Source organism: Microcaecilia unicolor, chromosome 1, assembly GCF_901765095.1.
Source record: "Microcaecilia unicolor chromosome 1, aMicUni1.1, whole genome shotgun sequence".
Lineage (NCBI taxonomy): Eukaryota > Metazoa > Chordata > Amphibia > Gymnophiona > Siphonopidae > Microcaecilia > Microcaecilia unicolor.
This window is the reverse complement of record NC_044031.1, coordinates 103,787,719-103,805,035: the sequence shown is the minus strand read 5'-3', so window position 1 is coordinate 103,805,035 and position 17,317 is coordinate 103,787,719. Positions and strand designations below refer to the sequence as shown.

Here is a 17,317-nt window from a genome sequence, read left to right as displayed (position 1 = left end):
GATAGAAAACAGACTGTAGGATTAAATGGTCAGTATGCTCAATAGAGAAGGGTAGATAGAGGAGTTCCCCAGGGGTCTGTGCTGGAATTGCTGCTTTTTAACACATTTATAAATGTTGGAATAACTAGTGAGGTAATTAAATTTGCTGATGACACAAAATTATTCAAAGTTGTTAAATGCCAGAGGATTGTGAGAAATTTCAAGAGGACCTGGGAGACTGGGCATCCAAATGGCAGATGACATTTTAATGTGAGCAAGTGCCAAGTGATACATGTGGGAAAGAGGAACTAAACTATAGCTACGTGATATAAGGTTTCATGTTAGGAGTCATTCCATTCCTATCTTTTTTTTTCTTTCTCCAATATATCTGAAAATCCCTGCTTATCCCAGCATAAAATCTGTTTTTCTGTTCTGGGATCTTCCCTGGTTCTTGTGACCTGGATTGGCCACTGTTCGAAACAGGATACTGCTGGGCTTGATGCTTAGTATGGCAATGCTTATGTTCTTATTCTTTTGTGTAACTGTTTTTGGTTTTTTTTTGTTAAATTTTTTATGTAGGATCTTATAAGTCTTATTGCTTATATACATATATATGTATGGGTTACAATGTAAGCCTCCTTTTCCTTCTATAGTTCGCTTCCGGACAACAACTGGACTTGATGCAGCAGTTGATCCAATTCACATGAAAAATGTCACCTTTGAACATGTTAAAGGGGTAAGTATGTGTCAGTTGGTTGCAGAACTAGTTTATAAAACTGATAGCATGTCATCTTTCTTAATCTGTGGGCCTTTTAAACTAGTCTGGTGCGATGCAAGGAAAGAAAATTAGCAGGTAAAGCCTTATTTTGGCATATTACATACATGAGCCAAAAATAGAGTGGAACAATTTCTGAAAACAACCACCAAGCAATCATTTAAGAAAGTGTAAAAGATGTGTTCATATGCCAGGAGCCACAGATGATGGTTCAGGGCAAGATCTGTGAACCACTTTCAGGCTTATTTTCAAAACAGAAGGGCGCCCATGTCAAGCTCAGTAACCTCAGGTGGTGAGCCCCTGTGCCAAACAGTGTTCGGCGGTCAGACAACCCTGATCTTACCTGAAGAATCAGGGCAGGAACTCCTCCAGAGGGTTGGACGGGTCCCACAAAGGCAACTGGCGGAGGTCCCAGTCAGGATTCAGACACAGGTACCAGGCAGCGGATGAACCAGGGATACAGTCCGGAACCAGAGCAAGGCTCAAAAGCGGATGGCAGACATGAGCAAAGTCTAGGTCCAAGCAAGTGCTCCAAGGCAGGCGGCAGGTAGAAGCAAAGTCCAGGTCCAGGCTAGGTTCCAAGGCAGGCGGCAAATAAAAACAAAGTCCAGGTCCAGGCTAAGTTCCAAGGCAGGCGGCAAACAAAAGCAGAGTCCAGGTCCAGGCTAAGTTCCAAGGCAGGCGGCAAACAAAAGCAGAGTCCAGGTCCAGGCTAAGTTCCAAGGCAGGCGGCAAGCAAAAGCAAAGTCCAGGTCCAGGCTAAGTTCCAAGGCAGGCGGCAAGCAAAAGCAAAGTCCAGGTCCAGGCTAGTTCCAAGGCAGGCGGCAAACAAAAGCAAAGTCCAGGTCCAGGCTAAGTTCCAAGGCAGGAAACAGTCCAACAGAGAATCACAGCACCACGGAATCCACGAAAGTAGAAGCCGAAGCAATGAGAGTTCCAAAATGCTGCTCCTAAATAGCCCCCCCCCCATCAGGAGGAAAGGGAACAGCTGATAGGAGGCGGAGCCACCACGACCGACTCAGCCCCGGATTGGCCAGCCAGTAGCAGGAGGCAGAGTCAGCCACGATCGGCCAATCCGGGCGTTGCTGGGAGTGGCTTCACTGTTCTTGGGCCTCGCGCCCGAAAAGGATCCCTTTCTTCGGGGACGCCGGCCCTGCCCTCAAGGCCAGCGTTTCCCAGCCGCTACCGAAGCGGCGCGGAGGGGGGGGGAGCAGCCCAGACTGCCGACAGGACTCCACTGGGGCGACGCAGGGAACCCAGCGTCTGACCGCCCCTCCCGGCCAGCGCTCCCTGCGGCAGACTGAAGGCGTGGGGTGACCGACGGAAGGAGCGGCACAGGTGAGGGACGCGACAGCCCATCTTTCGACACAAATCGGGAGGTGGGTGTCCTTCTCCCAGGCTCGCCCAAATTGGCATAATTGAAAGCCAATTTTGGGCATCCTCAACTGCTTTCCGTCGTGGGGACGACCAAAGTTCATGGGGGCATGTTGGAAGCATAGCGAAGGCAGGACTGGGGCGTGCCTAACGCATGGGCATCCTCGACTGATAATGGGAAAAAGAAGGGCGTCTCTGATGAGCACTTGGGCGACTTTACTTGGTCCATTTTTTTTTTTTACGACCAAGCCTCAAAAATGTGCCCGCACTGACCAGATGACCACCGGAGGGAATCGGGGACCACCTCCCCTTACTCCCCCAGTGGGCACCAACCCCCTCCCACCCTAAAAAAAAACTTTTTAAATCTTTTTTGCCAGCCTCAAATGTCATACCCAGCTCCATGACTGCAGTATGCAGGTCCCTGGAGCAGTTTTAGTGGGTGCAGTGCACTTCAGGCAGGCGGACCCAGGCCCATCCCCCCCTACCTGTTATACTTGTGGTGGTAAATGTGAGCCCTTCAAAACCCATTGTACCCACATGTAGGTAAGGGCTATGGTAGTGGTGTACAGTTGTGGGGAGTGGGTTTTGGGGGGGGGGTTGGGGGGGCTCAGCACACAAGGTAAGGAAGCTATGCACCTGAGAGCAATTTGTGAAGTCCACTGCAGTGCCCCCTAGGGTGCCTGGTTGGTTTCCTTCTCTAAGGTCAACCTAAATTTCGTGATTTGGGTGTCCCCAACCGTATTATCGAAACGAAAGATGGCCGCCCATCTTGTTTCGATAATACGGGTTTCCCCATCCCTTCGTGCGGGACGTCCTGCGAGGACGTGTTCAGGAAAACTTGGGCTCCCCTTTCAATTATGCCCCTCTATGTAAACATTAGGGATATAGTTATCAACATGGGGTACTGGTAAGACATTTTATTTACCACTAACTCATACTATATTAGCATAGGTCCCATTGCATGCATTGAGACCTAGTTACTGATAACTAGGGTTAACAGTGAAATAACATCTTAACAGTAGCCCATGTTGATGTAGAACAATATAATTGTCTCATCAGCTAAGATTTTATTTATTTTTTATTTTTTATTGCATTTGTATCCCACATTTTTCCACCTTTTTGCGGGTTCAGTGTGGCTTACAATACGTTATGAAAGCTGGAAGTACAGTTTGTTACAACTCAGTTATGGATTACATTATGAGGTGTTATGCGAGACAAAGTCTAGTATCATTAAGGAATATAACAATGGAAAAGATCATTGAGACATTGGAAAGGAAAGAACGGGAAACTAAAAGGGGCGATACATTGGAAGGAACCAGCGAGAAACTAAAAGGGGCAGTATATAATAACAGGAAAGCATTTGGTATACATTTTCTGTGAGTAAGGTATGAGTGTGGTGAGATTACGGGAGATGAGAAGGTGAGGTTAGGGGGATGGGAATTCAGAGTGGCTGTAATGATGCATTATTGAACAGTAGATGGCATATATACATCTACTGGGCTGTTTTGAAGCCCAAGGATGACAAACCACTAGTAAAATTTTATTGACTTTGAGCCTTTAGTTGGGCCATATTTGGCTTTGGTGGACTGTCTCAGGTGGTGAGAAGTAAAGATTGTGGCACAATTCTGATGACTTCTGCATTCTGAAAAAGATAAGCATGTATAGAAGTTACAGTTTGGCAATATAAGTAATGGTTAGCATAGAAAAAGCCATTATCTGGTACTTCACAAAACTTGTGCTGTCTGTATCAACTACTGCATGAAATTGTCAATGATGGATATACTGTGTGAAATGCTACCAAAGCAAGACAGAAGTTTTTTTTTTTTTTTATACCTCCGACCTGTCATATGATATAAGAGAGCTAATCAAAACAAAGCCAGCTTTCCTACATGAAGAATGTCATTCCCAGTAATTCATGAAGTCATAAAGCACATGACTGGCTGCAGAGGAAATCCCATGAATTCTCAAAAACCCTTCTGTATGTTTTCTGAGCCGTATGTGAGCTATTGAATGACATAGAGGGGCATAATCGAACGGAGCCGCCCATCTATAAGGGCGGCCATCTCCTATGACGGCCCCGTTAAGCGGCGTACCCGACTGTATTATCGAAACAAGATGGCCGGCCATCTTTCGTTTTGATAATACGGCCAGGGCCGGCCAAATCTCAACATTTGGGCCGCCCTTAGAGATCGCCAGCATTAGAGATGGCCGCCATTGGTTTTCGCCGATAATGGAAACTAATGGCGGCCATCTCAAACCCGGCCAAATCCAAGCCATTTGGTCATGGGAGGAGCCAGCATTTGTAGTGCACTGGTCCCCCTTACATGCCAGGACACCAACCGGGCACCCTAGGGGGCACTGCAGTGGACTTCACAAATTGCTCCCAGGTGCATAGCTCCCTTACCTTGTGTGCTGAGCCCCCCAAAACCCACTACCCACAACTGTACAACACTACCATAGCCCTTAAAGGGTACATGTGGGTACAGTGGGTTTCGGGTGGGTTTTGGAGGGCTCCCATTTACCACTACAAGTGTAACAGGTAGGGGGGGATGGGCCTGGGTCCGCCTGCCTGAAGTGCACTGCAGTACCCACTAAAAACTGCTCCAGGGACCTGCATAGTGCTGTGATGGAGCTGGGTATGACATTGAGGCTGGCAAAAAAAAATTCTACTTCGGAGAATGGTGGTGAAATTCTGTTGGGCAGGAAAGAAGCCTAAGATGAAATGGCAACACTTGGTGGGGGGCCCAGAATCAGGGGGAACTGGGTCTACCGGATATGCGTTTATATAATCAAGCATGCTTATTATGCCACTTGCGAGATTGGATCCTGGGCACTACCACTTATACAGATTTGGTTATGGAACGAGCGTATTTTCACCCTTGGCATCTGAATTATTTATTGCATGTAACCCGAAAAAGATTTCCTGAGAGGGTTGGACACAGTGTGCTGCTTGGACCTCTATGGTATTTGTGGAGAGAGTTGCTTCAGAGGTGGGGACAGAACCCAACTAGCAGTGTATTATTACCATTATATGGAAATGACGATTTTACACCAGGCATAGAGAATGTTGTATTTCGTAGACTTAAAGATCAGGGAGTGACGCTGCTAGAAAGTTTCATTCAGGCTGAAGGGGCATTAATTTTAGCAAACGATTTCATGCAGAAATGTTCACGAGGCTCGGCAGCGATCTTGGCTTATCAACAATTGTCCCACTATGTGCACAGTCTCCCGAGAGATGGCTTATCGCTGGAATTCTGGAAAAAGTTGATGGAATTCTTAGAGGGAGATGCAATCGGGCAAGTGTCGGTGTCCTGGTTTCGTAAAGAATTGGAGAGAGGGCAACCAGCTAGGAATGTACAAGAGGTGGCAACACAATGGAGTCAGGGCATGCAGAAAATGGTATCTGATCGTACCATAATAATGTCACTTGTAGGGGTGTCGCGGGTTGTACATAGTGTGGAACTCCAGGAGTGTCAGTTCAGAGCAGTGCACGGAGCTTATTTCTCTCAAAGAAGGGCCTTTCGTGCGGGAGCGGTAGATACCGACAAATGTCAAAAATGTGAGCAGGCTGGTGCATCTTTTATAAATTGCATATGACAGTGCAGGTAAATTAAATCGCCTAAATGACAGTTGAGATTTTTGGCTATATGGAAGCAATACTTAAATAAAGTGTCCCCAAGAGCACGTAGTCAAGTCCTGAATAGTCTTCCTTGGAGTACGCATACAGGAATTGGGATGGTGGGTAGGATAATAGGGGGAGGCGGGGGTGGATAGGAAGGGAAGAGGGGAGGGAGGGGAGGGGGAGGTAAAAGGGGGGTGGGGGTAAGACTAACGGTTGCGCGGTTACATTCTAAAGATGTTGCTTACACAGGTAGATGAAAGGTGAAAAATTAATACTTTAACGCTAGGAACTAGCCGGTCGAGGGTACATTTATATTGTCTTTGTGGGCAAAGTGGAGGGGTGGGGGTTAGTTGTGTGTTTACCAGTTATATAGAGATGGGAAGGAAGGAGGGGGTTAAGTTATAAAAGTTTGTGATCAATATTTAACATTCAGAAGCACTGAATAATGTGACGAGAGGTATATGTATGCCATTGATGTGTTAATTTGTACTTGTCTGTTACCTTTAATAAAAAAGTGTTAAACTAAGAGACAAATTATTATATGTTCTTTCTAACTCCTCTCCAATCTGTATAAATTTAGGCTGAAACTACTGCATTAAATGTTGCATCATATTGTCTCTTGTCACACTGTCTGATTTACTCCTTGTTTCCGGAAAAGTATATATATTGTTTTTGAATCAGGTGGAAATACATCAGGATTTGTATCACTTATCCCCTTTCTGCATGACAGAAAAAGATGTGCTATATCTTCCTCTGTGTTATCCTTATAATCAGGAGGTGGAGTGTTGGAATGAAGTACTGGATACAAAGAAGCACAAAATAATTATTTTTCAAAATAATCAGCTTTATTTTTTACCTCAGCTAATTTCTTTTCCATATTATATTTAACACCCTCAATCTGTTTCTCCATTGCATACAAGGGCATAAAAGTAATCCCTACTAAACATCATTATAAACCCCAACTATATTGCTGTTTGAAGTCCCCTCCCCACACCCAGATGAGAATGAAAAGAGGTCACTGTAAAACTTAAAGAAGTGAATGCCCAAATTTATGTACAATTATGTCTTGGATCTTTCCTTCCATTTGCCATAGGGGTCCCAAGTCTTTACAGGTCCTATATTGAATAAGAAACTGCCTTTTGTTTTCAGCAACTTAATTCCATCAAGGTCACTTATCAAAGTAGCCTTGAGCTTTATGGCAGTCCCACCAAATGTTTTGATATGTTCCTCTTTCCACAGGAATGCCAGCATAGGCCGGTCCCACTCCCATGCATGCTTCTCAAGCATTGAGGTGTATAGTGCCACAGGTATAGAATTTTATACCCATTTTCCACCATATTTGTTGCACCGATACCCTTAGAAGTTTATGAAAACTTTTTTCCACACTCTTAAATTGCTGGCCTATAGCCTCTTCCCACCAAGCTATATATTTTATTGTGGGGGGGGGGGAGTCTTGTAATAGCAGTGTTCAACATACTCTAGATATTCCTTCCCCGCCATGCTATACTTCTTTGTACTCTCTCCTTATACACTGATAAACCTTTGTTGTCCATTGTGACCATTTTGCTTTGGCAATCTCTTAACAGTCTCACATTTGCCTGGACTTCTGCACTTTTAACTGTCTTTGACCTTGTGGCAGCTCTCAAACCCTTTTATTTGAGCAGACATTCCCATCCCTGCTACTACCAGGGTCTGAGACTGTTTAGGAGGCAGGCTGGTAAAGCAAACTTTGGAGAAAGTTAAGAACCCCAGTGTGTCCAGCCATCTGCAAAGAGTAGCAAAAAGATTTATATAAAGCAAGCTAAGAAAAATTACACTGGTCACTACTTGTGGCAAGTCCAGTAAGAGTTTGTTCTATTTAATGACTTCCCCCCGCCCAGATTCTAATACCATGGCTTCCGACGAAACAGTGTGACACGGCGGTGGCCGTAGCGAGAAGGTTGCTAGGCTGTATAGAGAGAGGTGTGATCAGCAGAAGAAAGGAAGTGTTGATGCCCCTGTACAAGGCGTTGGTGAGGCCCCACCTGGAGTATTGTGTTCAGTTTTGGAGGCCATACCTTGCAAAGGATGTTAAAAAAATGGAAGTGGTGCAAAGAAAAGCTTCAAGAATGTTATGGGATTTGCGTTCCAAGACGTTTGAGCAGAGATTTGCTGACCTGAACATGTATACCCTGGAGGAAAGGAGGAACAGGGGTGATATGATACAGACGTTCAAATACTTGAAAAGTATTAATCCGCAAAAAAAATCTTTTTCCGGAGATGGGAAGGCGGTAGAACGAGAGGACATGAAATGAGATTGAAGGGGGGCAGACTCAAAAAGATGTCAGGAAGTATTTTTTCACGGAGAGGGTGGTGGATGCTTGGAATGCCCTCCCGCGGGAGGTGGTAGAGATGAAAACGGTTAAAGGAATTCAAACATGCGTGGGATATGCATAAAGGAATTCTGTGCAGTAGGAATGGATCCTCAGAAGCTTAGCCGAAATTGGGTGGCGGAGCAGGTGGGGGAAGAGAGGTTGGTGGTTGGGAGGTGAGGATAGTGGAGGGCAGACTTATAGGTCTGTGCCAGAGCCGGTGATGGGAGGCGGGACTGGTGGTTGAGAGGCGGGAAATACTGCTGGGCAGACTTGTACGGGTCTGTGCCCTGAAAAAAGCAGGTACAAATCAAGGTAAGGTATACACATATGAGTTTATCTTGTTGGGCAGACTGGATGGACCATGCAGGTCTTTTTCTGCCGTCATCTACTATGTTACTATGTTATTGTGTTTTCAAACCTGACAGAGCATGTTGTTTATCACGTTTCAAACATTCCTCATAATACCATTTAAAATTGGGTCCACTGGTCTAAAGCATTTTAATTTGTTCAAAATTTCTCTTAGATTTGTAAATACTTCATGTTTAAAAGTACCGTTTGGTGGGAAGCACAAAGCAGAATTATTTGTAGTAAAATAAGTACATAAGTAATGCCACACTGGGAAAAGACCAAGGGTCCATCGAGCCCAGCATCCTGTCCACGACAGCGGCCAATCCTGGCCAAGGGCACCTGGCGAGCTTCCCAAACGTGCAAACATTCTGTACATGTTATTCCTGGAATTGTGGATTTTTCCCAAGTCCATTTAGTAGTGGTTTATGGACTTGTTCTTTAGGAAACCGTCTAACCCCTTTTAAACTCTGCTAAGCTAACCGCCTTCACCACGTTCTCCGGCAACAAATTCCAGAGTTTAATTATGTGTTGGGTGAAGAAAAATTTTCTACGATTTGTTTTAAATTTACTACACTGTAGTTTCATCGCATGCCCCCTAGTCCTAGTATTTTTGGAAAGCATGAACAGACGCTTCACATCCACCTGTTCCACTCCACTCATTCATGTCTCCCCTCAGCCGTCTCTTCTCCAAGCTGAAAAGCCCTAGCCTTCTTAGTCTTTCGTCATAGGGAAGTTGTCCCATCCCACTATCATTTTAGGTCGCCCTTCACTGCACCTTTTCCCAATTCTACTATATCTTTCTTGAGATGCGGCGACCAGAATTGAACACAATACTCAAGGTGCGGTCACACCATGGAGCGATACAATGGCATTATAACATCCTCACACCTGTTTTCCATACCTTTCCTAATAATACCCAACATTCTATTCGCTTTCCTAGCCGCAGCAGCACACTGAGCAGAAGGTTTCAGTGTATTATCGACGACGACACCCAGATCCCTTTCTTGGTCCGTAACTCCTAACGTGGAACCTTGCATGACGTAGCTATAATTCGGGTTCTTTTTTCCCCACATGCATCACCTTGCACTTGCTCACATTAAACGTCATCTGCCATTTAGCCACCCAGTCTCCCAGTCTCGTAAGGTCCTCTTGTAATTTTTCACAATCCTGTCGCGATTTAACAACTTTGAATAACTTGTGTCATCAGCAAATTTAATTACCTCGCTAGTTACTCCCATCTCTAAATCATTTATAAATATATTAAACAGCCAGCGGTCCTAGCACAGACCCCTGAGGAACCCCACTAACTACCCTTCTCCATTGGAATACTGCCCATTTAACCCCACTCTCTGTTTCCTATCCTTCAACCAGTTTTAATCCACAATAGGACATTTTCTCCTATCCCATGACCCTCCAATTTCCTCTGTAGCCTTTCATGAGGTACCTTGTCAACGCCTTTTGAAAATCCAGATACACGATTTCAGCTGGCTCCCCTTTGTCCACATGTTTGTTTACTCCTTCAAAGAATTGAAGTAAATTGGTAGGCAAGATTTCCCCACACAAAAGCCGTGCTGATTTTGCTCTCAGTAATCCATGTCCTTGGATGTGCTCTGTAATTTTGTTTTTAATAATAGCCTCTAACATTTTCCCCGGCACCAACGTCAGACTCACCGGTCTATAATTTCACGGATTTTCCAGATATTTGCATGATTCTTTAAGTATTTGGAATATGTAATTCCATTACCAGGATAAAAACTTTTCTGTTGTATGGATTTGATAAATTAAATGAGAAAATAATACTCTCAAGTTTTGTTTAGCCTTGGATTAACACAATTTTGATATTTAAATATAAGTGTAAGTAGCAAAATCAGAGAATTTTCATTTTTCTGGTGTCCTCCCAAAGCATATTATCCTCTGCAGGTAATTTTGTTACTGCAGCAATTATTTCAGTTAGTTATATGTAAGTAAAAGTTTATGCAAACTTTAATTATTTTGTTTATAGGTCTTACTAATAGGTATTTATAGTACATTGATCTAGATATGCACTACATGAAAGAGCAAATTTTATAAATCTTGTGCTTGCTGTATGTGAACTATAATTCTGTTAATATGGAATGACCCACTATTTAGAAACAGACGTTTAGGCAATACCAGCAGAAAACAGCTGTTTGATTCACCCACTTTATGTGTGTCCATATTCTAGGCTGCCACAGGTCTGACTGAGTTTATGGTTGTCTTCCCTTCTTCTGTATTTTGTTTGAAACTGTGGTTTTAATTTTTTAATCCTTCATTTAGGTTCTCATCTATTTTTGGGTCGCGCTTGTGACACCTTATACCCCCCCTTGGCCTCTTTGGTCGAATCAACAATGTCAGTTGGTAGTGCCATCTCCCCGCCAAGTTTCCTTGGTTTCTCTGCATTTCTCCATGTGTTGTTTGGCAGATCCTTTACTTTTGGAATCAATCGCCCATGTTTTTAAGATTGGAAACCTCCTTGAATCTTTAAAAGGATTGCTTAAAGCACATTTCTTTGAAGAAATTTTTGGTACTACTTTTGATTTTCTTCCCTGGTTTTGGGCTATCTTAACTGGCAGTGAGAGAGGGGTATCACATGTGGCCTGGAGTTAGTAGCATAACAGTGTCCAAGTTAGTGTTATGGTTTTGTGTGTGACTACCTTTTTCTTTTCTGTCATTGGGTTGGTATTCTTTATTATTGATTGTTGAATTTTATTTATTAATTATTATTGTATCCCACTTAATGGATTTTACCAAGCGGTTTATCAAATAAAGTAACCTTGAACCTTGTCATTAAGGTTCTCTTAGAGGCAACTTTTTCAAACAAAGCATGTACTGGATATAGGTATTTTATACCGTGCAGATTTTTCTTAATTTTCAAAGCAAAGAATTCCCTTGAAATTTGACTTGGTGAAGTACATACTGTAAGCCCACAGGGGTGCTCTCCGGTGTGCAGTGGCTCTCTAGTGGCTCCTGCCCGGCCTCACCAGCCCTTTGCCTCAGGGAACCACCTTGAAACCAAGAGTTCTCGGGCTCTATGTTTGGGCCTCCCCTTTCCCTCAGGGTGACCTCTTCATTAACCTTCAGTCCCTGGCACGGCCTCCCTGCTGTAATCTCCTGGTAAACCAATCCCCCTTACCAGTTCTTCTGGTGGGGCCCCCATGGTCACCCTTCTCTGGAAGATAGCACAGCTTTCTCCTGCTTGCAAAAATATGCAAATTAGCTGGTTCCATGTAAATTCAGTTTATTAGAGCTAGGTTACAGTCTTTTGGGAACCTGGCTTTCCACTCTTCTTTGACTGCGATTCACCCCCCTGAGACCATTTACTGGGGAACATCTGGGTCTCAGGGTATAACAGCCACCTCCCCTGGATAGGACACACTTTATTCACCTTAACCTTACGGTCCTATCCTCCCACCCCACGGCTGTTTGTTCACTTTAACCACTTCACAGTTCCACCTCAATATTTTTGGGACTTCTAACCCCAGGCTTTTGCAGCCTGCTTTACCCTTGTCAGACACACCAGTCCTTCCTCCTCAGCACCGGGATCACACAGTCCAGGCTTCAGGCCTCCAGGCTCCCATCTTCTCTCCCTTGGGCAAAAACTCCTTCCTCTGCTGAGAGGAAGCTATTTATGAGGTGTCCAATAAACCCTCCCCCACCTCTTGAGACCTCGCCCCTCTGGTTCCAGAAAGATCTGGCCTAGAAGTCTCTTCTCACTCCCCCAGCTATCTCTCTGGAGCTCCCCCTACTGGCCCATACATGCCAATACTCAGCTAGATCCCCGGAGCTCCCAGTTTTCCATGGGAGAGCGGCCTCCTCAAGTAAGGGCAGACACTGTGGTTTATCACAATACATGAATTTGCACTCCCCCTTTCCATGAAAACTTGCATTTTCATACCTGAAGATTCAAAAGTATGTGTGGTAAATGTACTCTGCTGCCAATCCTGCCCTGGGAATGCATCCCTGATTCACAGGGTAGGTGTGTGGGTGTGTTTCTTTTTTGGGCAGTTTTCAAAACCCTAATTTGTGAATGTCTGTTTCAGAGGCATATTAATGCATAAAAGTTGCCCTTTCATGTCTATCACATGCTTGTTTGAATTTTGCTGCCATTTTGGCCCCATCACTTCTGGATGTCTGGCCAATTATCTTTCATTGCTCTTTGTTATGGAAAATTTTCCTCTTACCAAAGAAGCTGCAGACTCTGGGTTCAGATATATAGCTTTATTTTAAACTCCTCTATACAGGGAGACTAGTATGAACAAGAAATCTCAGTTCACAGTCTGACTATACTGATTCAACTGCAACCTTAAATAGCCAAGAATATTGTTATCTTTACCATCACCAACTCACCAGGTGCTGTATTTCTGGTCAAGAAGAAAGAACATATAATCGATCCCCTTCTTGCCCCCTCCAGCTACTGTAGATAAGGCATATGTACCTCTGTTATTTTCACCAGTCAATTGACATTCCAGAGTTCTAAGATGATTTTGGCCTATTTCTTACTAACAAGCTAGTTTAATTACAAGCATGACATGTATATATGGCCTTTCTAACTTCAGCAACTTATTTCAGTAATTATTATTCTGCAGTGAGATACAATTCTATTACCCTACAGCATGTATATTCTATAACAGAGTAAGCATAATCCTAATATGTACACCATATAGAATGATTGTGATTTCCATTACACTCTTAGTGCAAGTGTCTAATGCATTCTTTCTGAAGATTCCTTTCCTAACTCTCTTTTCCCCTCTTCCCTGAGCCTCATAGAGTATTGGATGGCTCAAGAAAATAGCCCTACCTCTAGGTTACCAGTTTTTGTGCTGCAGGTTGGTAGGAAATTAGCATGTGTTAAATGCTGCACGTCCTATTTTGGTGCCTGTGGGCCACATGGCACTTAGTATATGCTAATGTCTGTTAGCGCATGCTACGCTTTAGTAAATGACCCTTAATTTGTAGCATGCAAAGTTTTTGGTCATTACTATCCAGTCATAGTGAAGCAGTTGCCTATAATATATTTAAAGACAGCAAAAACGCTCAGTTGAAGAGACATTAAAACTGTGAGAATTGATAGGAGAAGAGGTATATTTAGATGTTAGGTTTGTTATATATTAAAAAGAGGCTTGTTGCTGTGTTCTGTTTCTCAAACAGTTTAGCTCGTTATTTCTAATATTAATACCCCTTGAGTACTTATATGCTATTGATATCATTGAATGCACAGTAGTGCAGTTAAATGTGGATGGTGGTGGACTATATATAAAGTTCTGTCATACTCAAAATAATATATTTTTTTTAATGTAGGTAGAAGAAGCAAAGCAAGAGTTGCAGGAAGTTGTAGAATTTTGAAAAATCCACAGAAATTTACTGTACTGGGAGGAAAACTCCCTAAGGGTAAGTCATTTACATAAGAAATGATTACAACACTATGGTTATGGCTTCCTTGATAGTTGTTTCCTTCTTGTGTGAATGTTTTCTCTGGAATATTGTAGTTCCTCTTCTGTTGTTCTTTTCTTTTTTTAACATTATATTGTACACTACCCTGTTCTGCATGTCAGTATGGGTGGTATAGAAAGTCTGAATAACAAGATACAGTTAAATAAAATTAAAATTCAGTTTTAGTTGAGGACTATTACATTGTTTTCTAGATAAGTAATGAAAGGGTCCTTCTCAGAAACAAGTGTGTATCTACTGACAAGACACTGCCTTTTTTAATTTGTACTTAAATGAAGGAATTCTTTGCTTGGTATTCTAATTTATTGGCTTCAGCATTAGCTCAAGACTGCTTCTAGTCTATTACTTTTTTTTTTTACCATCAGCAGCATTGATAAAAGCAACATTGATTGTAGATTGGTGGTTGTTTTTATAGAATGTGTTAAATAAAATAATAGAAAAAGATAATAGGGGGAATCAAGATGGAGCTAGTGCAAACACATTTCTTATATTTTATGAGTTGAATTCCTGCTTTGATCCTGAAAACATAAGGAGAAATCAAGGTTTCCCACCTACTCCTCACCAACCCCTCCTCTACGGCACAAAGACATTACTAGCTTTGTGCAGAAAATCCTATTCAAGGGTGTTCTTGCTACTCAGGGTGAGAGGAAAAGCCCCGAGTTGGTGTGGTGTTTCATTCTGCCTCCTAGGCCTAACAACTTCTTTCTATTAGGGCCGCAAGGGGTGTTGGAAGTTAAAGTGCTGCTTGGTGCAACTGGAGGGTGGCGGTTGCTGTCTTTAGTATCGGCAGGAGTAACAGCAGTGTCGGTGGTTGAGCAAATGCTGACCTTAGAGGAGTTAAGCAGTGTTCAAGTGGGGCCTGGAAATGGATACCATCAGGACTCTTTTGAATCCCTTTACAAGGTTTGTTCTGGGATAATTCCTTTGGTGGCTGGGACTTCTTTGAAGGTTCAGAAAGTTCAAGATTCATGTGTCTCTCAGTCTTTGAAGATGGAAGAAATCTTTTCTCAAGTACTATAGATGAAACAGGTAAAATCTTCTTAGTTCAGGATAGATCTCTTACTTGCTGGAAAATGAAAACATTTGAGAACTATATTAGCTTGAATCTATGGATTCTCAACTTTCCTAAAATGTTGACGAATACTCGTAAGGAGCTTTTTTTATAAGTGCCTTAAGAAGGTTTTAAATACCTTCCCACCATACAATAAGATATAACATTTGCCTGCCTTCTAAGAAAATGCCTTTGACCCAAGATGATTAATTAGTTGTGGATGTATTGCCAGCTAGTTGTACTTGATTGGGTCTTTGAAAGTTCACAGAAGAAATTGTGACTAGACCTACTTTGCTGATTCCATTTCTATTTCTTCAGGATAAGGACGCTTTGCTTTGTCTACTTTTAGGTCTAATGAACGTACCTTTCTTGTAGAGAGAGTTTCAGTGTTTCCTGATGTTTCAAGAAAAGAATTCCTTATAGTGTAGCTGCAGGAATGTGTTATATTTTGAGAATCATTCTTATGTGTTCTTTGAATCATCTCAATTACAATTTTTCTTTGAAGGTAAAGGGGCATCAATTTCAGGAACCTAGTGTTGCTTTTTGGCACCATGAGAAATTACTAAGATTATTTGCTTACTTGATATAAATATTGTTGTTACCAGTTTCCTCTGGCAATAGTATTCTTTGTTTCCTCAGCTGATATGGTCTATATATTGGACTTCAGACTCTTTTAATTGGAATATAATATTGTTTTCTTCGATAAGTATGTAGTCCATATTTCTGTTCCAGGTATTCTTTGGATTTTAAAAACTCATTTGAAAATAAAAAAAGACAGTAACACAATCCATAGAAATTCCTATGCCATTGCAGCTCCAGTAATTCTAAATGCTTTTTTTTTAAATTGTTTGGTCTTTCAACTTGGTGAGACCTGTATTTTGTTTTAACATGTTTTAACTTTGAACGTGATGATATAGAGCCATAATGTGTAATATCCTGGTATTGAATCGGTATTATAAGGACACATCTCTGACCTAGTAGCTTTTTTTTTTTTTTTTTTAATAAGAAATGCATTAGAGTTGTGGGGTTTTTTCTTACTGGTATGAATATTTCAGGTTGAAGGAGAAGAATAGTGTATGCAGACATTATATTTGACTATGGCTGCCGTGTTATTCTCCTGTGCTACCCCTAATACTCATTCAGGGTAACCCTTTGGTTACTTGTAGAGTGACACTGAGCATGGTATCATCCTGTCTCTACATGCTGCTAGTAATCTGCCATCAGGTTTCTTCTTGGCTTTGGAGCAAGTGCTTGCACCACAAACTATCTCCTCATGATATGCAGGGTTCGCATGTTTCATAGAAAAGATATTACAGACCAAACACACAACTGAGATTACCAGTCCAGTGAAAATGGATCTGCAGTGAGGCTTGAGTCTGTTTGTCCCCCCCTCCCCCCCCCCCCCCCCCCCCAGTGCTGATGACAGGAAGCTTTTATTAGGTTTTGAAATTGGAGAAAGCAAAGTTGTTTTCTTGTAACAGAGGTTCACCAAGGACAAACAGTCTGTCGTATTCTCACATCTGGGTGACATCATCTGATGGAGCCCCGGTGCAGACGCTGACTAGCAAGTTCAAGAATTTTCTAGTAGCATCCTACCATGGTGCCTTCTGCCCAATTTATTAGTGCGGGTCCCTCAGTGTGTTTTTCCACAGTACAGGGAGGACGTGTCTGTTCTCACAGTGTGATTTGTATTTTTTTTTCCTGTGCGGGTTTTTCAACTTAGGGTAAATTTAGAGGAAAAATGATCTTTCTTCAATTTCTTTTTAATTTCTTTAGTTTTTTTTTGCTCTTGAAGTTGCATTTCTTTTTCACGTGTTGCTAGGCCCTTTTAGGCTGGAGCCCCAATCTCGATTTTGAACACTGCCCCTTTTTCTGGTTCAAAATTGGGGAGTTGAATTTGGCCATGATTCTTTTCTTGATGTTTAAGAAGACCCTTGGTGGCTTCCAAAGGTACACCCAATGTAATTGGGTGATTTCCATGCGGCCCTGCACAACTGGTGAATGTGGTGCCTTGAACTGGCAATGAGCCTAACTCTGTTCTGTATGTTTAAAATGCAGCTGAGGACACAGAGGGCATGGCAGGTTCAACAGGAGAAGCCTTTTGGCTCCTTGAAGGCCTATACATCTGCGCCAGAAGCATTGACTTCAATGGCTGCCAAGACTTCAGCATCCACTGGGAGTGCATCATTATCGAGTAGGTCTCCACTTCCCTCTACATCAGGTTCTGAGTGTAGGCCCTGGGACCAATCAGCATTGGATTCGACATTGAGGACACCTGCAGATTTAATGTTGTCCTCTTTGGCACTGAAGGACCACAATGCCATGCATTGGAGGAAGCCCAAAAGCAT

The 17,317-nt window shown here is 42.7% G+C and overlaps 1 protein-coding gene across 1 annotated transcript in view; it reads left to right on the top strand.

Moving 5' to 3' along the window:
* The window catches only part of YME1L1 (YME1 like 1 ATPase), a 141,074-nt gene that overhangs the window by 84,781 nt on the left and 38,976 nt on the right, over positions 1-17,317 (top strand). Inside the window, 3 exon segments of the mRNA XM_030199278.1 lie at positions 633-715; positions 13,769-13,808; positions 13,811-13,858. Coding sequence (XP_030055138.1) covers positions 633-715; positions 13,769-13,808; positions 13,811-13,858 — 171 coding nt within the window.